Below are 24,470 nucleotides of genomic sequence, written 5' to 3'. Positions count from 1 at the left end.
AGGCTGTATGTTTCTAGGAATTTCTCCATTTCTTCTAGGTTATCCAATTTGTTGGCATATAATTGTTCATAGTAGTCTCTTATGATCCTTTGCGTTTCTGTGGTTATCAGTTGTAATGTCTCCTTGTTCATTTCTGATTTTTTAAAAAGATTTATTTTATTTATTTATTTTTAAGATTTTATTTATTTGACAGAGACACAGCGATAGAGGGAACACAAGCAGGGGAGTGGGAGAGGGAGAAGCAGGCTTCCCGTGGAGCAGGGAGCCCAAAGCAAGGATCCATCCCAGGATCCTGAGATCATGACCTGAGCCAAAGGCAGACGCTTAACGACTGAGTCACCCAGGCGCCCAAGATTTATTTTAGAGAGAGAGAGAGGGCGCACACACGTGCAAACGGCCTTGAGGGACAGAGGGAGGGGGACAGAGAGAATCCTCAAGCAGACTCCCCACTGAGCACAGACCCCGGATTAGGGTCTCAATCTCACAACCCAGAGATCATGACCTGAGCTGAAACCAAGAAACAGAGGCTTAACCGAATGAGCCACCCTGGTGCCCCTCATTTCTGATTTTATATTTGAGTCTTCTCTCACTTCTTTTTAGCTTAGCTAGAGTTTATCGGTTTTGTGTTTTCAAAAAACACAGCTCTTAGGTTAGTTGGTCTTTTCTATGGTTCTTCTGGTCTCTATTTTTGCTTGGATCTTCCTATTATTAACTTTGGGCTTAATTTGTTCTTCTTTTTCTAGTTCCTGAGATGTAAAGTTGTTTGAGATTTTTTTTTTCTTAATGTAGAGACTTATCTCTATAAACTTCTCTCCTAAAACTGGTTTTGCTGCATCCTTAAGTTTTGGTATGTTATGTTTCCATTTTTGTTTCAAGATATTTTTCTATTTTTCTTTTGATTTCTTTTTCCATTGATTGTTTAGGAGTTTGTTAATTTTTACGTATTTGTGAATTTTCCAGTTTTCCTCCTATAACTAATTTCTATGTTATTTCACTGTGGTTGGAGAAGAGAGTGGTATGATTTCAGTCTTAAGTTTGCTAGGACTTGTTTTGTGACCTAACACATGACCTCTCCTGGAGGATGCTTGAGAAGAATGTATATTCTGCTGCTGTTGGTTAGGACGTTCTGTATATGTCTAGTAGGTGCATTTAGTCAAAAGTATAATTCTAATCCAGTATTTCCTTATTGATTTCTGTTTGGATGATCTATCCATTGTTGAAAGTGGGTTATTAAAAGTCCCCTACAATTACTGTATTATTGTCTATTTCTCCCTTCAGATGCTAGTATTTGCTTAATATATTTAGGTGCTCCAATGTCAAACGTACACATATTTGCAAAGGTTATATCTTTTTGATGAATTGACCCCTTTATCATTACATAATGACCTTTTTTCTGTCTCTTGTACAGCTTTTGAGTGAAAGTCTATTTTATCTGATAATATAGCTACCCTTGCTCTGTTTCGGTTTCCACTTGGATGGAACAGCTTTTCCATCACCTCATTTTGAACATGTGTATCCTGAAGTGAGTCTCTTAAAAGCAGCATATAAGTTGGGTCTTTTCTATTTTTTTAAAAGATTTTTTATTTATCTGACAGAGAGAGAGACAGCCAGAGAAGGAACACAAGCAGGGGGAGCGGGAGAGGAAGAAGCAGGCTCCCCGCTGAGCAGGGAGCCCGATGTGAGGCTTGATCCCAGGACTCCCTGATCATGACCTGAGCTGAAGGCAGACACTTAACGACTGAACCACCCAGGCGCCCTTGTTCCTTTCTTCCCCTCTTGCTGTCTTTGTGAGTTTATTATTTCCCATAGTGGAATGCTCTGATTCTGTTGTCTATTATAGATTTTTGCTTTGTGGTTACCGTGAGGCTTACATAAAACATTTATAGATATAACAGTTTATTTCACACTGATAACTTTGTATACAAAAGCTCTCTTTATTCCCACTCTTTTATGTTTTTGATACCACAATTTAACTTTTTATATTGTATATTCATTAAATTATTTAGCTAGCTATTTTCAATACTTTTGTCCCTTAACCTTTAGAGGTAAGTGATTAACACACTGCCAGATTACAGAATTAGAGTATTCTGAATTTGATTATATACTCTTATCAGTGTGTTGTATATTTCATATTATTAATTTCATTTCAGAATTCCTTTCAGCATTTCTTGTAAGGTAGGCCTAGTGGTGAAGAATTCCCTCAGCTTTGTTTGAGAGACTGTATCTTGCCTTCATTCCTGAAGGACATCTTTGCTGTGTATTCTTGGTTGACAGTTTTTTCTTTCAGCACTTTAAACATACCATGCCACTCTCTCCTGGCCTGCAGGGTTTCTGCTGCAAAGTCAGCTGACAGTCTTATAGGGATTTCCTTACATGAGAGAAATGTTTTTCTCTTGCTGCTTTAAAAGTCATCTGATTTTAGACAAATTTTTTTTAACTAATTGATAGTTTTATTATAATGTATGTTGGAGAAGATCACTTTGAATTTGAAATTTTGGGGTGAAATACTGGCCTCATGAACATGGATGTACAATCTCTCTTCAGATTTGGGACATTCTCAGACGTTATTTATTTAAGCTTTCTTCCCCCTTCTACCTCTCTTCTCCTTCCGGAGCTCCAATAATTCACAGACGGTTTCTCCTAATGGCATCCTAAAGTTCACATAGGTTTTCTACATTCTTTTTCATTCCTTATTTGTTGCCCTCCTTGAGTGGATAATTTCAAAGGTCCTGTCTTCTTTTCCACAAATTTTTTTCTTCCTCTTGAGTTGTTCTGCTTTTGATGGTCTCTGTTGCATTTTTTCATTTATTGTATTCTTCACCTCTGGAATTTCTGCTTGGTTCTTTTCCCCATGATTTCTATTTATTTGTTGAACTTCTCATTATGTTTCTGTATTGTTTTTCTGATTTCATTGAATTGTTTTTTGTGTTTTCTTGTAGCTCACTGAGCTCCTTAAAACAGTTATTTTGGATTCTTTATCAGGTACATCACAGATCTCCGTGTTTGGGCTCAGTTACTGGAAAATTATTGTGCTCCTTTTGTGGTGTCACGTTTCCTTGATTTTTCATGTTCCTTGAAGTCTTTCTTGTGTTGCAGGTCTTCACATTTGAAGTAACGGTTACTTCTTCCAGTCTTTTCTGATTCACCCCTTTAAACTGTCCAGTCTTGGATTTCTTTGGCTCCAGTGCTATGCTGGAATCTCTCTGCTGGACTCCCGGACTTCCACAAAGGCTCTTTCATCTTTGGGTGATTGTCTACTTGATCTTAGCCAAAAAGCCGAGAAGCGATTCGGTGATTGTCTAAATCCATGTTCTCCAGGGGTTCCTGGACCACAGCTGAGAGGGGGTGGAGCCAGTTCATGGACTACTTCAGGGTCTGCAGGTGGGACTGAGGTCTGTATTCCTATTCTCCAACACACAGCTGGGTAAGATCCTCCCAGGTACTTGATGTGTGGTGCTGGTGATAGAATCCAAGCCCTTAAGGGCATGGAGCTGTGTCTGGGGCTACAGCCAGGACTAGGGTTGATACATCAGCTGCCTGGTATGGGCCTGACTTCTCAAAATGGCTCTCCTTGTTCTTGGACAGCACTGGGGTTGCAGTCTCCTCTCTGGGTCTCACAGCTCCCACAAAGGCACTGTTGTCCATCAATAGATGCCAAGTTATTGTTGTTGAGGGAGAGATACAAGCGACAGGCATCTTATTCTGCCATCCGGCATGCACTATTTCCCCTCAATGCTGTCTAAAGACATATAATAATGCAGAGCATCTCAATCTCTACTTCAAAAGAAGAGAGCACCAGTAGGTAGAAGATGAATTTTGTATTTTTAGGATTTTAGGTAGTTTTTAGGATTCGATTGAGATTTTTAAGTTTGGACTTTAAAATATTTCTTAAAACAACAGTACTCCCTCTGATCTTGGTAGGAATATAAATAAATGACTAGTTGAGCCACTAGTATGTTAGCTGTGAAAAACGGAGGTAAAACTAGGAGAAAATAAGCAGTGTTTCTAGGCCTCATTATCCCAAATTTAGTCTCTAAAACAGGGAAGTCAATCAACAAAAGGACCTGGGCTCTAATCATGCTTCTGTAATTCTTCACTTACAACCCTATGCAAGTTATTTATCCCTCAATTCTTCACCTAAGAAAGGGAGTTGGTCTAGATGTCTCCAGAGCTGGAGTGAATTTTAAAGGAATGAGGAACAAAAGGGAACAAGATCTACTGGGACTCAAAGAAGCCACATTGTTTCTTTTTTTTCTGTTTTCTCTTTTCACTGTGCAACCCACTTCAGTGCCTGCAGCCTATGGCACAGAGGCCAGGCAATGGTTCGGGGCCACAGTTTGCTCTGGCATGGGGCACTATGAGAGGCCCAGGGGGATGAGCCTGCCATAAATCCAAACCCATGCATAGAAGCCATGTTCATGGTATGTTTTTTTCCCGTCCATTTGCCATTTGGTAGGAGAGCTTCATCAGAAATTTCCAAGCAACATAATCCACTGGCCAAATGCTGTTTGGGAGTTCTACTCTGAGTAATTTTCTCTTAAAATAGCTCTTATCACTCTAAGGTGGTGTACTCACCCCCAGATGGCTCTCACGGCAGAAATTCGAACTGATGGGGGTTGTGTCTCATGAAGACCACTAACTGTTGCCTGTAGAAACTGCTGGATCAATTCTGGGGACATAGCAACAGTAAACCGACTGGCAGCCCAAAGTGCCCGGCCCAAGAGAAAAGGAGACACTGGGAGGAAGAGAGAGCAATTAGGGGTTGGACAATAAAAGTTTCTGTTACTTGCCCTTCCTCCTTTCCCACCTCCATCAATTTGTCACAGTAACTGGATACTACATAATATATACAACTTAATTAAGGAAAAAGGATGATCTTATCAGATAAAAGCAAATGTTCAACCTATGGTACAGAATCATTTTCCCAGTTTCGCTTTTCACTATTCGTTGCAGAGCAGATCTTGAATATTCTTAGGCTAAAAAGACTTACCTCCCTCATTTCCATCCCTACCTCTCATTATCCTTTACCTGCACTACTAGTTAGTCCTCTAAATGTCTCTGTTGCCAGTTTTTTCCTATTCTTGGACCACTACTGAAATATTATAAATTATAGCTGTCATTCTTTTATTTAGTACCTGTCAATAAATTCCATAGTCTAACAAATAAAGACCATTTTAGTTAAGCATTAGATTCAAGGCCCCGTATGATCAGGAACTTTAGCATTATCAATGATTTCCTTTTATGTGTTCTAAACTCAAGCACACACCCCTCCCAGCAACTTGCATCTTACCTTGCCATTTCTGTGCTTTGTATATAAGCCAAGACACTCACCTCTACTTGCATCATCCAACTGATCTTAGGCTGAAGTAATCCTAACTATCTCTGTGCTAGTCTTTAGCTTTCTTACATATTCTTACACATTTTGTTGGATATTCTAGCCACTGTGTAAGGATGTCTACCCGCCGCCTATTATAAGCCGCTTGAAGACAGGGACTATACTTAATCAGCTTATCACAGAGCTTACCTTAGTTACCTGTAAACATGTAGTTGATGAGAATTATTGAACAGAACCTAACAACCTGTGCCAGTCAGATAGTTACATACTAATTTATATAATACAGAATAGCAGTACTCAAAGTATGGTCCAGGGGCTCCTAGGAGTCCCAAAGTTAAAACTTTCATAGTGATACCAAATATGATCCACCTTTTTCATTCTCATTCTTTCTTAAGTATACAGTGGAGTTTTCCAGAGGTGATCTGATGTGTGACACCATGGCTCTGACAGCTAATGAAATGTATGCTTGCATTCCCTATATTTTAGAAACTTCTCAGATTTATTTATTTATTTTAGTGGGGGGGGGCAGAGGGTGAGGGAGAGAGAGAAATTTAAGCAAGCTCCACACCCAGTGCAGAGCCCGATTCAGGGCTCAATCTCACGACCCTGAGAGCATGACCTAAGCCACAATCAAGAGTCAGATGCTTAACCATCTGAGCCACCCAGGGGCCCTGAAACTTCGTAATTTTAATTTCTAATATGTTTAATACTGACACACAAAATTCACAGAAAAACTCTCTGATCACTGATAATTTTTAGAAGTATAAAGGGGACTTGACACCAGAAAATTTGAGAATGGCTGGTGCAGAAAAGCTTTTAGCTATTGACAGGATAATAAATGCTGTATTAAACTTTGCCCCAGTCTCAATTATAAATATTCTCAAGTCTGCATGAATTTTTGAAGGTTCTTTACTAGGGTAAATTCTACAAAAAATATATTGATGGGTTTAAGAAATTTAAACACTTTCATTCAACACATAATTATGAAAGCCTATTACATGCAAGGCACTGTGGGATACAAACATGTATTAGACATGATTTCTACCTTCAGAGACCTTATAGTCTAGTATGAGGAAAAAAACATTCATCAGCCTAAGAGTGAAAAAGGATATTTCCAATGGGCCTGAGCTCTGGATGTTCAACCATTTTAATTTTGTGAGTCAGAGAATGGAAGTGACTTCGTAAGATATCCTCTAACAGATTACCTAAAGTCAGAGTAGCATGTTTTCAAATGGCTTTGGCTATTCAAACGGCTAGTCTATGAGCGAGAGGCAAGTGAATGGAGCAAATAATGCCAAATGTGCCATGATTTATGTACACGAGAAAGCAAAGATGGCCTTTTGTAATGGGGGGTGGGTGGGTCTAAGGATGAAAATAAGGCATAGCATGGGCAGAAGCAACATAGCTGAAGATGTCAAATAGAAAGATGATAATTCTTAGCTATTGCTGTGCTGCATTGCTGGAAAAATCCGAGTCTAATATAGTAGAACCAACTTTTTTTTTTCCTTAAAAAGGCAAGCAGCTAACATGGACTTGAGAATGGAACATTTTAATTATTTAGATATTGGCCAAGAATAAAGTTTGAGAAAAATGACAGGAAACAAACAGGAAGAATGAGCCTGACACAAACCACCTGAAGGTATTTTGGACCTAATAATGACAGAACTCAAGCCAAAGTTCTCAAGGTACAGTAACCAAATTTGCATCCTATTCAAATGTCAAAACCAGACATAAATGTGAGCAGTAATTTGGAAGGAAACGTGAACAGAGTGGAAAAATTATGAATGCGGCAATATTTCTTAGCTGGTAAAGCCCGAGCCAAGGTCTCTAGGCTGTTTCAGAGGTTCAGATGAGTTCAAGCTCTAGGGTGGAAAGAATTTTCACCCAAAGGACACATGAATACCTGGTTTACCTATCTAAGTGAACAATATAACTGAGTTGATGACAGGTTTAAAGATTTTCCAGAATCCTGGCATTGTGCTGAAACATACCTGAAAGGTTGAGGTCTGCAAGGATGACATTGGTCAGGAACCCATGCATGTCAAAATGGATCCTGCCATTCTTCACACTGTCAGTGATGATAGACTTCACTGAGCCGAGGGCAAGCATACATGCCTCGTGTATCTTCCACCTGAGAAAGTGATACCATAGTCTGGTAAAACAAACTACACTGCCAAAAAGATAAACACCTGAGGGAAGGAGAAACATGAAAGGGCATTCCAGCACAATCTGACCCAAAAAGGCCATTTTCTGTCCTTCTAATCTAAATCTAGAGCTGAAAACAATGACATTTAGATTAACAGATTTTTCTAATTAAAAACAAAGTAAAAGTCCTTCCCTTCAAGGCTTTTAAAATTAAGGGGTAAAATAAAAGCATCTTAACCAATTATTTTAAGGTTGGGAAAAATTGCTTTAAAACACATGATTCAAAGCAAGGATTTGATTGTCTCAGGTCTGATGCCCAGAATATGTCCTTAAGTATCTGCTGCTCATTCTTACCAGTGTTCGGTACCGCTGTTTTTGGTTTGCTCAGCTTCTTGTAAATGCCGAGTGGCTGCAGCAGCCAGGGCTGCTGCACTCTCATTCTGGAAATCAGTGGCCACAGCCTAGGGAGAGAGGGGAGGGGCTAGTAAACCTGTCTGTGCAAATTAAACCCACTTTATTTGTTTTTTTTTAAAGATTTTATTTATTTATTTGACACAGAAAGAGAGAGCGACAGCAGGAACACAAGCAGGGGGAGTGGGAGAGAGAGAAGCAGGTTTCCCGCTGAGCAGGGAGCAGATGTGGAACTCAATCCCAGGACCCTGGGATCATGACCTGAGCCTAAGGCAGACGCTTAACGACTGAGCCACCCAGGCTTCCCGAATTAAACCCATTTTAATTGAAACTGAAAACTTAACTGCAAACTCAGTGGTTCAAACTCTTTTACATATACATGCTAAACCCCGATTAGGCGTATTAAAAATACAACCCCTCTTAGTTCGGGTTCTTTAATGGAATTAGAGTAATATTTCTATTTCTGCAGTGCCTAGGCATTGGAAAGCTAACAAAATGTAAAGCTCCCTTTGGCTAGACTGAGCAGAGCATAAGTGAGCACTAATAGACTCAGCTTCAGATGACAATGGACCAGACTATTTATTCTCTGGGAGGCTGACTGTAGAAATAAAAGGCTAATCTACAAATTGAAACTTAATGTGATCTTTCCTAGGTGCCTTAGAAATACTGAAGGATAGGGGCACCTGGGTGGCTCAGTCATTAAGTGTCTGCCTTCGGCTCAGGTCATGATCCCAGGGTCCTGGGATGGAGCCCCGCATCGGACTCCCTGCTCAGAGGGAGGCCTGCTTCTCCCTCTCCCACTCTGTCTGCTTGTGTTCTCTCTCTCGCTATGTCTCTGTCAAATAAATAAATAAATAAATAAATAAATAAATAAATAAATAAAATCTTAAAAAAAAAAAACTGAAGGATAATGAGAAGTGTTCACTAATAATGAGAACAAATCTTCCACCCAACAGACAGCAAGAGGCAGCTTCTTCACAGAACTTCAGCCTAGAGACAATTCTATGCTCTAGTCAGAGCCAAAGAAAACAGCAGATGTTTGGATGTTCTTCTCTCAGCAATCTAATTTTTTTTTTTAAAGTTTGCCAACATCTGGTTTGTGCTACAAATTCTGGCTTAAGAGTGGATTAAACTGAGTGTTCCTGATTTAACTACCCTTACTCATTAGAACACTTTATCCTCTGTACAATTTTTTATCTAATATTTCCTTGTAAACCAAAACCAGGACCCATGACTTTGGAATTCCTGAGTCTCAAACTTCATTTGAGATGCTCTCTTGTTATCCTCAAAGAAATCTAAGATGCAGTCACTCAGTAACACTGCTTAACTTGGGTTAGATGCCTAGAAAGAAGAGGGAACACTCAACTGAGTGATTAGGGTTTTTTTAGTGGAAGTATCAACGGAACGCACTTACAAGCAATAGGTCTTGAGCCGCAATCCTAACCGTATAGGAGAAAGTATCATCATCCTCGTCTTCTACAAACTGTTGGGGGTTGGCTGTCCATACTTTAATCTGAAAGGATGATGAAGTTAGGGCTTTGTGAGGCTGCCAATCTGGTTCATATGTTCCCTTTTTCCATCCACACACACAGGAAGATTTCAACCTTTTGTTTTTATCTGGAACAGAACTCTAGCTTCAAAGTCTTTTCTTTTTGATGTAGAGAAGCAAATCCTTTATCAAGTTAAGTAGCAAAAGTTATTCCTCTCTAGTAAACACTATTTTAGAATGTGGCTGGTTACTAGTTCTTTGCTACCTTTCATCAGCTGTTATTTCTGACAGATCAACTTTCTGAATATATTAGGTCTCACGGAATATTTAATGTGAAAATTATGCTGATTCTTGTGGTATTTACTTAAGAGAGGAAACATTATCTTATTTTTTCTGGCCTAATGACCCACCAACCAAGCTAATGATTTTCGTCTGTGTGTCAGTATTTATAGAAAAGGAGTAAGTTCTTCTAGATACCAGGGTCTTTGGTTAGTGGTACTATGGAGGTAAAAGTATTCTCAGAGTCCAATTATCTAATATTGGAATTAATAAAACCACAACACCCAGAAATTTTGGCAATAAGATGGTATCAAAGCCTTCCTAGGACTTCACATGAAGTTACTCTTCTAGTATCTATTTTTAGAAATAAAAATTGTTCACTTGACCTAGATTTCACATTCAAGTTGCACTTTCCCGAAACAAGCTGGTAACTGTCTCCCAAATATCATTTACCTGCTCCTCAGTGATCTGCATGTACAGGATTATATAGTAAATCAACTCAGGCAAGGCTTTCTTAACAGTGCTTTTGAATTTGCTATTTTCTAGGAGAGCATGGACAAACTCAAAAATACTAAAGACGAGATTTTCAAAGCCCAGGACTTCACCTACAGGAAATACACAAGAGAAGATTTTAATGACAAGAACGCAAAAGGAAAGCACGTCTGCTGGAAATGAACTACATTATCTTGGTAAATTAATGAATATTTAAAGTACTTGCTGATTATTACTCCCAAGGGAACAGAAGAGGGGAGCTAAGGAGTCAAAGAAAGGAACTTAGAGAATATTAAATATTCTTTGGTTTTTCAAGTAATAAGAATCAGAAACACTGAATATATTTTCCAACATGTCTATTTCTGATTTCAAATACCTAAAAAATATTAAAACAGAAATGAAAATATCATCATCTGCCAGAAAGAAGTAGGCTGGATGGGATGGCCTTTGAGGTAGCTCTTCCAACTCAGAAATTCTATTTTATGAGATTTATGCAAATGCCTTTGAGGAACAGATTAAAGATTTTCAATGTCCCATTTTCCCACATCTAATACACTGAAAGGAAACTCAACTAGAAGACTCACTTAAGAGAGTGAAACCTCTATGTTACTGTTTTTCTTTGTCTTTTTCCTTTCCTAGATCCCTTTCCCCCCTACGTGGTGTATCTGTCAAGATCACATAAACTACCTACCATCAGAATCCACAGGATCTTCAACTTCCTCTGTGTAATTTACTTCTGTCCTCACATAAGTATGATGAAGAGTAAAGAAACAGAATTTGGAGTCTGCTTTACATATATTCTACAAGGGAATGTATAACATTCCAACCCTAAGTGTAGATACTTTAAAAAACTCATTCAAAAAAATGGAACCACATGAATGTAAGACCTAATGCTGGATTCCCGACTATGGGTGGTAGCAGGTCCCTTAAGCTTTCTGAAAAGGATATAAAGCTGCACTCTCAGTTAGGGTGTTCCAAACAATAGGCAGAATCTGCTGCATGGAGGACACCATGTGCTTTGGGAAGTTTTTCACCAGGGCTGTCACTGCCTGAGAAATTACAAAGAAAAAGATCTAAGAGTTACATGTGATATAGGAGAAAAACAATGATTTCAGACCACCTTCTAAAACTCCAAGTATCTCAACGGTAGTAAATGTTTACCTTTAGGACTTCCATCTTAAATCCACTGTCAGATGTGGGGCCATCCGGTATCTGGAGGGCCTGAACAAAGGCCTCTGTGAACTGCTGCACCACAGGAAAGATCAGAACTTTGGCTGCACCCTGATAACAGAAACCAAAGTCAATACTGGGCATACCACTAATCAATGGCTTCACTACACATATCAAACACCGCAACAGAGATTTGAGGCATCCAAAGATTTCTTCCGGCTCGGGTTCCAAGAGTGCGGCCATAAAGTCACTGGAGGTGTTACCCAAAATTTTGGTTTTCTTCTCTAACCCCTGCAGTTCCTCATCATGGCCTTTTTAAAAGCTATTATATATAAGACCAACTTTTCAAACTGCTTCTAAATGACAGGGGTTGGTGTTTTTCAGCTAGCTTCGTCTCACGTGAGAGGGCCATAAGAGAGTGAAGTTCTGGGCAACGGCTCATATGAAAAGATTCAAGATAAGGTGGTTGAAGAAATATGGCTCAAACAAAAGGAAGCTAAACTACATACAAATGAAAAATGTAATCAAAATGCTAAATGCATCCACAACTCTGATTAAATCAGTGTGCATTCTGGTACTACTGAAGTAAGTCACTGCTACGCCTCTAATGGAAGGCACAGAGATTTTTAAGCATAAAATCTGTTACTAACCCAAACGCTTCCTTACCTTTTCCAGTTCTTCCATGTTACAGATCATATGGGCACAAGTGGTAAAAATCTCCACAGCTCGGGAACGGGTCCGAATGCCATACACCTGTGAAAAGTTACAGCGTAGCCATGAGATAGGCGTGTCTGTGTCTGCATATCTGTGACTAGAAGAAAAACTATGACTTCTCAATCCTGACATGGGACTGGATTCCCTAGAGAAGGGAAACATCATCTACTCATATCCAGGACAGATTTCTTCTATAATTCAGAGAATAAAAGCCAGCAGAATGTTAGAACTCAGTGGAATTAGCCTTTTATGTAGGCCTCTGTGGGCTGATTTGATTAAAAATATAAGGCTGGGTGCTGCTTGAAATTTCAACACAGTCAAAGTATTTCTTTCAAAAGAGACCCTTAGCTGGTGGCAGAGAGGAATAGGAGGTTAAAACATTACCCATTAGGCACTCACAGTTTATTTACACTGTATATATATTACAAGCCTATTATGGGCAATGCAGTGATGGATTGCTTTGCACACACTTAACTGAGGTGAACAAGCTTAGGTGGGCTGCCTCGACAAGAGGCTAGAGGTAACACAAAGCAGTAGGTACTCAGGGGTTGCAGGATGCCAGGAGGTAGGAGATATATGAAGAAACAATGCAGATGCTATTTCATTCTCTCATCAAAGGCAGGTCCTCGCAGTTATAAGTGAAAGATCTAAGGTTAATCCAGATTCAGATCTCCATCAGTTCTGGTCTTCAGGTATGGGGATAGGCAGCAAACACAACAGTTTCCCACAGGAGATGTGGAGGCTGACCAGAACCTGAGCAGCTCTTACTCGCTGGGACCTTGGAGCTAAGATTTCATACCTCGGCCATAGTGAAGATCTTATACATCTCTGGAAGAATGACCGGAGCAACAAGGGGCATCTGTGTGTCTGTTACTTCTCGAGTGAATTCTACAGAGGAAAAAGGAGTACTATAAAAAAATAGTGCTTTATAAAGATATAAGTGGGAAAATTTTTGAACTGCTTCTAGGTGGCAGTTCCCAAGCAGATAGCATACCGGTAAAGACAGTGGCCTGATGGTCTTATTCTGGGGAAGGAAAAGGTGCAAGAGTTATTATTTGTTAGAAGGGAAGAGAACAGTACAAAGATAAAGGAAAATACATAAGATTGACAAAAAAACCTTTATATAAATATTGAAAAAAAAACATATTGAAAGAAAATTTGTAAAAGCTGGGTAAAAGTCCTTGTAAGGTCACCTTAGGGAAATCCTGTATTAATCTAATTTATGCCTGATCGTCAACATCCAGGTGCACTTCAAGATGTCTTACCTTTTGTTCCATTTTCAATATTCTCCCTTGGTGAGTTGTTTTGATGAACACAATAAAATATACGCAGGCTTACTAGGCTTCAACTCCACTCTGTTTATGTTACTCTTCCCAGTGAAGGACATTTATTGACCTAGAAGTCAGAGGCTGCCGCTCATTGGAACAGAAGGGATTACCATATGAATGTGGCAAAAAGCAACCTATTCATGAAATGAGATTTGAAGAAGGTGAGGGAAATAGGGGTCGGGTCTTTTGCTTCACTTTCCGCACAAGGCACTAAGACAGCATGAAGGACGCTGGGGTTCACGTTACTAATCTGTGGAATACAAGCCCTTGAGTTCCAGTGTCTGTTCACTTTATCTGCTGCTTTTCCTGGCAATTCCACATTATCACTACATAAATGGAGCTAATCACCTGGGGCATTTTTCAGGAGGATCTACAACTAGAAATGCATGTCGGCACTTTCAAGGTTAATATATCCCACAAATTTTGGGTAATATCAATCACCAGAAGTCAAATGAAGATCATATATTCAATACTGAGTCTTCTTTACTAGCTTGGGTTCCTCCTGAAGAATAAATTCTGAACTCTGAATAAAATGAGTGTTCTTATTTCATCCAGAAATCCAAAGAAATTAGTCCAAACAAATGTGATGAGTAGCATATTAATGAAAACAAGTTTTATAAAAAATGCAGTTTAGCTTAATTCTACTAATAAAGTGCTTAATCACATTTTTACTCTCCTATAATCATTCCTAGTAGTCCTTACTGATTAACATTTTATAAGCTCAAGCCCAAAATAAGTTTTCTGAGGTCATTCAGCAAGTCAGAAAAGGTGTGGGGCATTGGCAATATCTCAATCTCCAAACTTCTTTGAGGCTAAAAAAAAAAAAAGCGCTATACCTGTGGTCAAATATTTCAATCCTTAGCTGCTATGTTTGCATTTCCTTCACACCATTAGTGTTAGCTCTCATTTACAAATAGATAAGCTTAACGGAAAGCTTACTAAAGGCTTAAAAAAGTATATAGTATCTTAAAAAAAACCCCAAAGAGAATCAGTCCCATTCTCCTATTGGGCTCCTGTCCATACACCATGTCCTGCCATCTTCACGTACACCTAGTTGCTGTTGTGAGAGTACCATCTATCCTCATCTGAAAATATGTGAAGCAGCTATCTGGGAATGGAGGTTGGCAGCTATCCATCCTGTGTCTGCTGACTCCAATATAAAACAATACCCATTTCCCCCATAGTTCTTTCCCTGTGGCTGACAGAAGAGTGATCTCATTCAACAGTGATTTCCTTAGTCAAGCACAATGATGGTTCTACAGTATTCCAACTATGATAAATGTACAACTGTCTTTCTCCTTCAGGTTTTTTTTTTTTTTAAAGGTTTTATTTATTCACTTGAGAGAGAAAGAATGAGACAGAAAGAGCATGAGATGGGGGAGGGTCAGAGGGAAAAGCAGACTCCCCGCCGAGCAGGGAGTCCAATGCAGGACTCAATCCTAGGACTCCAGGATCATGACCTGAGCCGAAGGCAGACGCTTAACGACTGAGCCACCCAGGCACCCGACTAAAAGTATTTTTCTGTAAATATTTTTATTACCTTCTTAGAACAGAAAGAAAGAAAAGACACCAAATGCTACAGGGTGCTTGGTTGGCTCAGTTATTAAGCGTCTGCCTTTGGCTCAGGTCATGATCCCAGGGTCCTGGGATCGAGCCCTGCATCGGGCTCCCTGCTCTGCAGGAAGCCTGCTTCTCCCTCTCCCACTCCCCCTGCTTCTGTTCCTGCTCTCGCTGTGTCTCTCTCTCTCTCAAATAAATAAATAAAATCTTAAAAAAAAAAAAAAGATACCAAATGCTACATTCTCTAAGCTGACCAAAGGGAAGGTAAGAATTACATAGCTACACTGCTTTTATCTTCTTTCTTATATTCCTATAAAAATTTTGACTGTTCTTAAATTTACTGTGGTTGAATTAAGTAGAAAATTAATATAATAATGATAATTACCATAATGGCTAAAATTTAGAGTGCTTACCTCATGTCAGTTATTATGCTAAACAATTTGTGTAGATTTAGCTTTTTTAAAATTACCAAAAGACCCCTTCAGGTAAACACTACCATTATCTTCATTTTATATACAAGGAAACTCAAGCTCAAGAGACTAAGTAATTTGGGTCAAGGTAAAACCAGAATATGAAGTGAAATCTGACTCCTTAACTACTATGCAATTACTCTATCCTTAAATGGTTAAGGTTTCATAGTAGTAGAAATACTATACCAACTTAATTCCCTGGAAAGAGTCAATAGAGCAGGAGGATAGACATGGAGATTAAAAACTGGGAGGAGGAGCATCAGGAAGAGCTATAAATATCAATTCCTATCGGTCAGAGCCATTCCATCACATCTCATAAGTGTTCTTGGGATCCAAGTACCAACACCAGGGAAAAACTTCTGATACCTGTCAGCACTCGCATGGCTCCATGGACTGCATTTAAATCTCCGCTCACCAACATCTCCATGAGCAGGTTGAAGAGTTGGGGCCAGGCTTCAGGCCAGTCCCAGTGAGCAATGGCTGACACTGCATAGGCCACACTGGAGCGCACCTTACTTATTGATTCTCTCAACCCATTGGGCAATAGCTCCCGGATAACAATTTTTGCCTGCAGAGGAGAAAAGCCCACTTGCCATTAGACCAGGTTGTAAGTGACTGGCAGAGTTCTATCCAATTTATGTGTTGGAAAAACAATGTGCGTAACATACTGCATATCAAAAACTCCAATATACAAACTTGACAATCATTCATTCAGAGAGTTCATCTTTGATCCCTAAACTTATCTGTCCATTACAGCAGCTACCTGTGGTCCTTTAAATTTAAATTATTTAAAATTAGATGAAATAAAAAATTCAGTTTCTCAGGTTCATCAGCCACATTTTAAGTGCTCAACACCATATACAGCCAGTAGCTACTGCACCAGACAGCACGGATACAGAATATTTCCATAACTGCAGAAAGTTCCAATGGACAGCATTGCCCTAGACCTTGTACTCAAAATTTCTTGGGGGCCCAGAATGGCTGCATAGTGCTGTACTAAGTAGAAACATTATCTCATTTAATCCTCAAACAATTCTTTGGAGTTGAAATTTTAATTCTAATTTTAGATATTTAAGAAATTGAAGCTAAGAAGTTAAAATACTTTTCTAGTATTTTCACAGCTAGTAAAAGGCAGAACTGGAATCTGAACACAGGTCAGCCTGATACAGGAGCTCTCTTACTTACAGCATGTTGCCCATAATGTCAGCTACCAATCGATCTTTTCTGCCTAGTCTTCTGACTGCCCCATGTTGTCAAATAATAGTGACAGCTCAGTATCTTAAGAAGGCTCCTCAAATCTCTACAGGAACACTAATTAAATAATTCTCCTTACCCTTTCTGTAGTTTCAGGAGGCCTAAACTTCTCTGATTGGGCACACCAGTGAGTCTCCACATACTGCTTCAAGATGACTGATGCCAGCTGCAAAAAGAACAAGCCAAGTAGTACAGCAAGACCTTTTTCATATGTAAAAATCATACATATATACATAGCCTGATACATTCATTTGAGGTATATCTAAATCTAGTACAAAATCCTAGGTTATTTGTAAACTGGCATTAATTCTTTCTTTTTCCAATAAGAAAGTTTCATTACCAAGTAAAAGGAAAATTACTTATAAATTGGGCCAGTCTGGAATTACCTGACGGATTGCCAGTGCTCCCTGGGGATCTACGGTCAGCTCTGCCAGGTGAACACCAAATTCTGAAAGAGAAAATTTTATTGTGAGTAAAAGCACCCAGGAAAGCCATAGGAATATACTGAGCTTTAACCCTGATGCCAACAAGAAAAATTTCAGAAAGGAGATTGATTTATTGTTTTTAAAAGTGCTCGGGGCAGGGCGCCTAGGTGGCTCAGTTGGTTAAGCAACTGCCTTTGGCTCGGGTCATGATCCTGGAGTCCCGGGATTGAGTCCCACATCGGGCTACCTGCTCAGCAGGGAGTCTGCTTCTCCCTCTGACCCTCCCCCCTCTCATGCTCTCTCTCATTCTCTCTCTCAAATAAATAAATGTAATCTTTAAAAAAAAAAAAGGACTCGGGGCGCCTGGGTGGCTCAGATGGTTAAGCATCTGCCTTCAGCTCAGGTCATGATCCCAGGGTCCTGGGATCAAGCCCCACATCAGGCTCCCTGCTTGTCGGGGAGTCTGCTTCTCCCTCTCCCTCTACTGTTCCCCCTGCTTGTGCTCTCGCTCTGTCAAATAAATAAATAAAATCTTTAAAAAAAAAAAAGTGCTGATAACTGGAGCACCTGGGTGGCTCAGTCAGTTAAGCGGCTGCCTTCGGCTCAGGTCATGATCCTGGGGTCTTAGGACTGAGCCCCGCGTCTGGCTCCCTGCTCAGCGGAGAGCCTGCTTCTCCCTCTCCCTCTGCCTGCCACTCTGCCTACTTGTGCTCTCTGTCAAATAAATAAGTAAAATCTTTTAAAAAGTAAATAAATAAAAGTGCTGATAACTGCTAAGATTGGTTCTTCTAAGGAAGAGAAACAGGTTGGCCTGCAGGACATGGCTGCTCACAGTTACTAGTTCCAGTGCTCTCATTTTCTCCAATCACTGCATAGCATCTTCCAGCCATCTTCTCTTCCAAGATGGCAACACCTTCCTCTTAGACCAATGAATGTAGTAGCTAACTGAAAACCAGTACTATCTAACCCCAAAGACAAATTAATAGGTGAGATTTCAGGAGTTGCTCTGATATACACTACCAGATAAGAGATAATTAAGTCTAAGAAAATCTGGCTTTAACAGGTTTAGTCCTAAAAATATAACTGTTAGAAGTAAACGGCTTCCGGGGTGCCTGGGTGGCTCAGTTGTTAGGCATCTGCCTTTGGCTGGGGTCACGGTCCCGGGGTCCTGGGATCAAGCCCTGCGTTGGGCTCCCTGCTCGGCAGGGAGCCTGCTTCTCCCTCTCCCACTCCCCCTGCTTGTGTTCCCCCTCTCGCTATGTCTCTCTCTGTCAAATAAATAAAATCTTAAAAAAAAAAGTAAACAGCTTCCAATAAGCAATGTGAGCAGTAAACTTGAAATGCATATTGAGACTTATAAGCAACGCTTACTCCCACATTAAAATTTAGATCCTTCAATGCAATCCATATAAAAAATCTCAGTGATTTTTTTTGCAGCAACAGAAACTTACCCCAAAATTCATATGGAATCTCAAGGGACCGCAAAGAGCCAAGATAATCTTTTTTTTAAAAAGATTTTATTGATTTATTTGACAGAGAGAGCAAGCACAAGCATTATTCACAATAGCCAAAAGATGGAAGCAACCCAAGTGTCCAACCACAGATGAGCAGATAAAATGTGGTATTATATATACAACTGAATATCATTCAGCCTTCAAAAGGAAGGACAATTTTGCAATATGCTACCACTGCTAAAATAGGTGAACCTTGAGGACATTATGCTAAACAAAATACATTCGTCACAAAAGGACAAATACTGTATGATTCTATTGATATGAGGTACTTAGAGTAGTTAAAGTCATAAATACAGAAAGTGTAACAGAGGTTGCCAGGGGGTGGGGGAGAGGAAAACCAGAAGTTATTTAATGGGTTTACAGAGTTTCACTTTTACAAGATGAAAAGAATTATGGGACTGGATGGTGGTGACACTTGTATAACAATGTGAATGTATTAAATGGCATTGAACTGTGTGTACTTAAAAGATGGTTAAAGTGGTAAATTTTATGTTAAGTATATTTTACTACAAATATTAAAAAAAAATAGATCTGGGGCGCCTGGGTGGCTCAGTCATTAAGCATCTGCCTTTGGCTCAGGTCATGATGCCAGGGTCCTGGGATTGAGCCCTGCATCAGGCTCCCTGCTCAGTGGGAGGCCTGCTTCTCCCTCTCCCACTCCCCCTGCTTGTGTACCCTCTTTGGCTGTCTCTCTCTCTGTCAAATAAATAAAAATTTTTAAAAAACTTAAAAAAAAATTAGATCTAATTTTCACTTGCAAAGGAGTCTATTGTCAAATGAGGAAGAAGAATATAAGACCAGGAGTACATCATAATTGTCACACTTCACATTCCAGGGCTGTGCTATCCAACATGGCAGCCATTACCTCCAAATGGCTACATGCTACCTGAAATGTGCCTAGTGAGGATTGACACGTGCTATAAATGTAAAATACAGATCAAACTGCAAACTTAGTATGAAAACAAAATAATGCAAAATATTGTAGTAATGTTTACACTGATTATGTAGTGAAATGATACTTTACACACATTAGGCTAAATGAATACAGTTTTTTTTTTAAAGATTTTATTTATTTATTTGAGAGAGAGAGAATGAGAGACAGCACGAGAGGGAAGAGGGTCAGAGGGAGAAGCAGACTCCCCGCTCAGCGGGGAGCCTGATGTGGGACTCGACCCCAGGACTCCAGGATCATGACCCGAGCCAAAGGCAGTCGCTTAACCAACTGAGCCACCCAGGCGCCCTAAATGAATAGTTTTAAAAATTATTTTTACCTGTGTGTTTTACCTTTTCAATACATTGCTTTTAGAAAATTTAAAATTTCACCTGTGACTCACATTATATTCCTACTGGACAGCACTGTTCGAGAGAATGAATGGTAGGTTTTCAGATGTGTTTGGTTGTGGTAGTAGGCAATCAGGTTACAACAGATGCATCGTCCCCTTTTGGAGGGAGCTATAGATCAGTGAGGTTAAGAGCATGGATTCTGGAATTAGGCAAGTTTAGGCTCAAATTCTACTATGTCTGAATTTAGGCAAGTTTTATTTTCTAAACCCCCGTTTCCTCATCTACAAAATAAGGACAATGGTCGGTATCAAGATACCAAGCAATCCTGTGAGAACAATACATGACACACAGTAAAAACTTTAAAAATCAGTTATTGTGGCCGTCCCTATCAAAACTCCAATGGCATTTTTCACAGGAATAGAACAAACAATCCTTAAATTTGTAACCACGAGAGACCCCAAATAGCCAAAGCAATATTGAGCAAGAACAATGCTGGAGACATCCCTGATTTCAAATTAATTTACACAGCTAAAGTAATCAAAATTGTATGTAACTGGCATAAAGGTACATAGATTAATGGAACAGAAGAGAGCCCCAAAATAAACCTATGGTCAGTTAATTTATGACAAAGAAGTCAAGATATACAATGCAGAAAAGGACAGTTTCTTCAATAAATAGTGTTCGGAAAACTGGACAGCCACTTGCTAAAGAATGAGACCGGACCTCTATCTTACACCATACACAAAAACTAACAAAAAACAGCTCAAAAGACTTGAATGTAAGACCTGAAACCATAAAACTTCTAGAAGAAAACATAGGTGGTAAGTTCCTTGACATTAGTCTTACCAATGGTTTTCTGGATTTAACACCAAAAGCAAAGGCAACAAAAGCAAAAACAAATATGTGACTACAGGCATACCTTGTTTTATTGCACCTTGCTTTACTGTACTTTGGAGATACTGAGTTTTTTACAAATTGAAGGTCTGGGGCCACCCTGTGTTGAGCAAATTTACCAGTGCCATTTTTTTCAACAGCATTTGCTCACTTTATGTCTCTGTGACACATTTTGGTAATTCTCAACAATATTTTAAACCTTCTCATTATTATTACATTTGTTATAGTGATCTGTGATCAGTGATCCTCAATGTTAATTGTTTTGCAGCAACACAAGCTGTGTCCATATGAGACTCTGAATTTAATAATAAATGTTGTGTTATGACTGCTCTATTGACTGTTTCCCCTTCTTTCTCCCTTTCTCTGGGTGTCCCTAGTCCTTAGACACAATGATATTGAAACTATGCTCATTAATAACCATACAATAACCTCTAAGTGTTCAAGTGAAAGGAAGAGGTACTTGTCTCACACTTTAAAAAGCTTGGGAGGAAGCCATGTCCAAAACCAAGAGAGGCTGAAAGCTAGGCCTCCTGCGCCAGTTAGCCAAGTTGTAAATACAAAGAAAAAGTTCTTGAATGAAATTAAAAGTGCTACTCCAGTGAACACAAAATGGTAAGCAAAACAGGCTTATTACAGATATGGAGAAAGTTTTAGTAGTCCAGACAGATCAAACCAGCCACAACATTCCCTTAAGCCAAAGCCTAATCCAAAGCAAGGGCCTAACTCTCTTCAATTTTACGAAGGTTGAGAGAAATGAAGAAGCTGAAGAAGAAAAGTTTGAAGCAGCAGAGGTTGGGTCATGAGGTTTAAGGAGAGAAGCTGTCTCCGTAACATAAAAATGCAAGCTGAAGCAGCAAGTGCTGATGCAGAAACTACAGCAAGTGATCCAGAAGGTCTAGCTAAGATCATTCATGAAGGTGGCTACCCTAAACAACAGATTGTCAATGTAGATAAAACAGCCTCATACTGGAAGATGGCATCTAGGACTCTCACATCTAAAGAGAAGTCAGTGCCTGGCTTCAAAGTTCCACAGGACAGGCTGACTTGCTTGTTAGGGGCTCACATAGCCAGTGACTTTAAATTGAAGCCAGTGCTCATTTACTATTCTGAAAATCCGATAGCCCTTAAGAATTATGCTAAATCTACTTTGCCTGTGCTCTATAAATGGAACAAGCCTGGATGACAGCACATCTGTTTATAACTTGGTTTACTGAATATTTTAGGCACACTGTTGAGACCTATTGCTCAGAAAAAAAAAAAGATTCCTTTCAAAATATGACCGCTCACTGACAATGCACCTGCTCACCCAAGAGTTCTAATGGAGATGCCCAACAAGATTAATGTTTCATGCCTGCTAACACAACATCCAGTCTGTAGCACAAGAATCAAAGAGTAATTTTGACTTTCAAATCTTACTATTTAAGAAATAGATTTTGAGGGGCGCCTGGGTGGCTCAGTCAATTAAGCGTCTGCCTTTGGCTCGGGTAATGATCCCAGGGTCCTGGGACTGAGCCCTGCATTGGCCTTCATGCTCAGCGGGGGAGTCTGCTTCTCCCTCTGCTCCTCCCCCTGCTCATGCTCTCACCCTCTAATAAATACAAAAATCTATTAAAAAAAAAAAAGACATACATTTTGTAAAGCTATAGCTGCCATACATAGTGATTCCTGTGATGAATCTGGGCAAATTGCAAAGCTTCTGGAAAACACCATTCTAGATGCCATTAAGAAAATTCGTGATTCATGGGAAAAGATCAAAATATCAATATTAACAGGGGTTTAGAAGTTGATTCCAACTCTCATGGATGACTCTGAAAGGCTCAAGATTTCAGGGGAGGAAGTAAGTGCAGATGTAGTGGAAATGGTGAGAGAACTAGAATTTGAAGTGGAGCTTAAAGATGTGACTGAATTGCTACAATCTCATGATAAACTTTAATGGATGAGGGGTTACTTCTTATGGATGAACAAAGGAAGTGGATTCTTGAGATGGAATCTACTGGTGAAAATGCTGTGAAGATCTCTGAAATGACAACAAAGGATTTAGAATAATATATAGACTTAATAAAACGGTGGCAGGGTTTGAGAGGATTGGCTCCAATTTTGAAAGAAGTTCTATTGTAGGTAAAATGCTATCAAACAGCATTGCATGCTACAGAGAAATTATTTGGGAAAGGAAGAATCAACTGATGTGACACACTCCATTGTAGTCTTAGTTTAAGAAATTGCCATAGCTGCCCCAGTCCTCAGCAACCAGTGCCCTGATCAGTCAGCAACCATCAACATCAAGGCAAGACCCTCCACCAGCAAAGATTGACTTGCTAAAAGCTCAGATGATGATCAGCATCTTTTAGCAATAAAGTATTTTTAATTAAGACATGTACACTGTTTTTTAGACGTAATATTACTGCACACTTTAACAGAAGACAGTGTAAACATGACTTTTATATGCACTGGGAAACCAAAAAATTCATCTGACTCGCTTCACGGCAATATCTGATTTATTGCCGTCATCTGGAACCATACCCACAGCGTTTCCAGAGTATGCCTGTACATCTAAAAAGCTGATGCACAGCAAAGGAAATCAACAAAATGAAAAGGCAACCTACTGAATGGGAGAAAATATTTGCAAATCAGGTGTCTGATTGGGGTTAATATCAAGTGTATAAAGAACACGCACAGCCCAACAGCAAAAGAACAATCCAATTAAAAACTGAGTGGAGGATCTGAATAGACATTTTTCCAAAGAAGACATACAGATGCTCAACATCACTAATTATCAGGAAAATGCAAATCAAAACCACAATGAAATATCACCTCACATCTGTTAGGATACTATTATATTATCAAAAAGGTAAGAAATAACAAGTGTTGGCAAGGATGTGGAGAAAAAGGAATCCTTGGTGCACTGTTGGCGGGAATGTAAATTGGTACAGCGACCATGGAAGACAGAATGGAGGTTCCCTCCAAAATTAAAAATAGAACTACCACATGATCCAGCATTTTCACTTCTGGGTATTTATCCAAAGAAACAAAAACACTAACTTGAAAACATATATGCACCCCCATGTCCACTGCAGCATTATTTACAATAGCCAAAATATGGAAACAAACTAAATGTCCACTGACTAACGAATGGAATAAAGAAAACTGTGTGTGTGTGTGTGTGTGTGTGTGTGTGTGTGTGTGTGTGTGGTTGCCGGGGGGGGGGGGGGGAGGAGAGGGCCAAAATGGAAGAGTCAAAACGCACAAACTTCCAGTTATACAATAAGTAAGTCATGGGGAAGTAATGTACAACATGTCAGCTATTGTTAATAATACTGTATTGTATATTTGAAAGTTGCTAAGAGAATAGATCTTAAAAGTTCTTTCCATAAGAGAAATAAAAATTCTGTAACTGGGACGCCTAGGTGGCTCAGTCAGTTAAGTATCTGCCTTTAAATTTAAAATCTTTAAAAAATTCTGTAACTAAAATAAAATCATATATTGTGCTATTATTTATATTGCCCACCATAAGCACATTGTAAAAAATCAGTTATTGTGCTATTATTATTTTTATTGCTCATAATGAGTACATTGTTTGGCTTTCCTCTCTGTAACTAAAGTTACTTTCTTCTTTTTTTAATTTAATTTAAAAAATTTTTTAAAATTTTATTTATTTGTCAGAGAGAGAGAGAGAGCGAGCACAAGCAGGGGGAGTGGTAGGCAGACG

General features: G+C 39.4%; 1 protein-coding gene and 1 non-coding gene across 3 annotated transcripts in view; both read right to left on the bottom strand.

Moving 5' to 3' along the window:
- The window catches only part of IPO9 (importin 9), a 59,077-nt gene that overhangs the window by 19,523 nt on the left and 15,084 nt on the right, over positions 1–24,470 (bottom strand). For both annotated transcript variants that reach the window (XM_025855156.2, XM_025855155.2), the window contains exons 2-14: positions 17,034–17,095; positions 16,727–16,813; positions 15,760–15,961; positions 12,835–12,923; positions 11,988–12,074; positions 11,313–11,432; positions 11,100–11,200; positions 10,843–10,901; positions 10,113–10,264; positions 9,306–9,404; positions 7,835–7,941; positions 7,327–7,466; positions 4,576–4,735 (exon numbers count right to left, since the gene is read on the bottom strand). In XM_025855156.2, the coding sequence (XP_025710941.1) occupies positions 4,576–4,735; positions 7,327–7,466; positions 7,835–7,941; positions 9,306–9,404; positions 10,113–10,264; positions 10,843–10,901; positions 11,100–11,200; positions 11,313–11,432; positions 11,988–12,074; positions 12,835–12,923; positions 15,760–15,961; positions 16,727–16,813; positions 17,034–17,095 (1,465 nt within the window). The remainder of the gene's footprint in view (positions 1–4,575; positions 4,736–7,326; positions 7,467–7,834; positions 7,942–9,305; positions 9,405–10,112; positions 10,265–10,842; positions 10,902–11,099; positions 11,201–11,312; positions 11,433–11,987; positions 12,075–12,834; positions 12,924–15,759; positions 15,962–16,726; positions 16,814–17,033; positions 17,096–24,470) is intronic.
- Positions 4,269–4,403, bottom strand: LOC112811313 (small nucleolar RNA SNORA42/SNORA80 family). Its single transcript, XR_003205030.1, has one exon. It is a non-coding gene; the product is annotated as a small nucleolar RNA SNORA42/SNORA80 family (small nucleolar RNA).

The sequence above is a fragment of the Callorhinus ursinus genome, unplaced genomic scaffold (assembly GCF_003265705.2).
Source record: "Callorhinus ursinus isolate GAN/ISIS: 27379988/994484 unplaced genomic scaffold, GSC_fseal_2.0 scaffold57, whole genome shotgun sequence".
In the NCBI taxonomy this organism is placed as follows: domain Eukaryota; kingdom Metazoa; phylum Chordata; class Mammalia; order Carnivora; family Otariidae; genus Callorhinus; species Callorhinus ursinus.
This window is presented reverse-complemented; position numbering and strand designations above follow the sequence as displayed.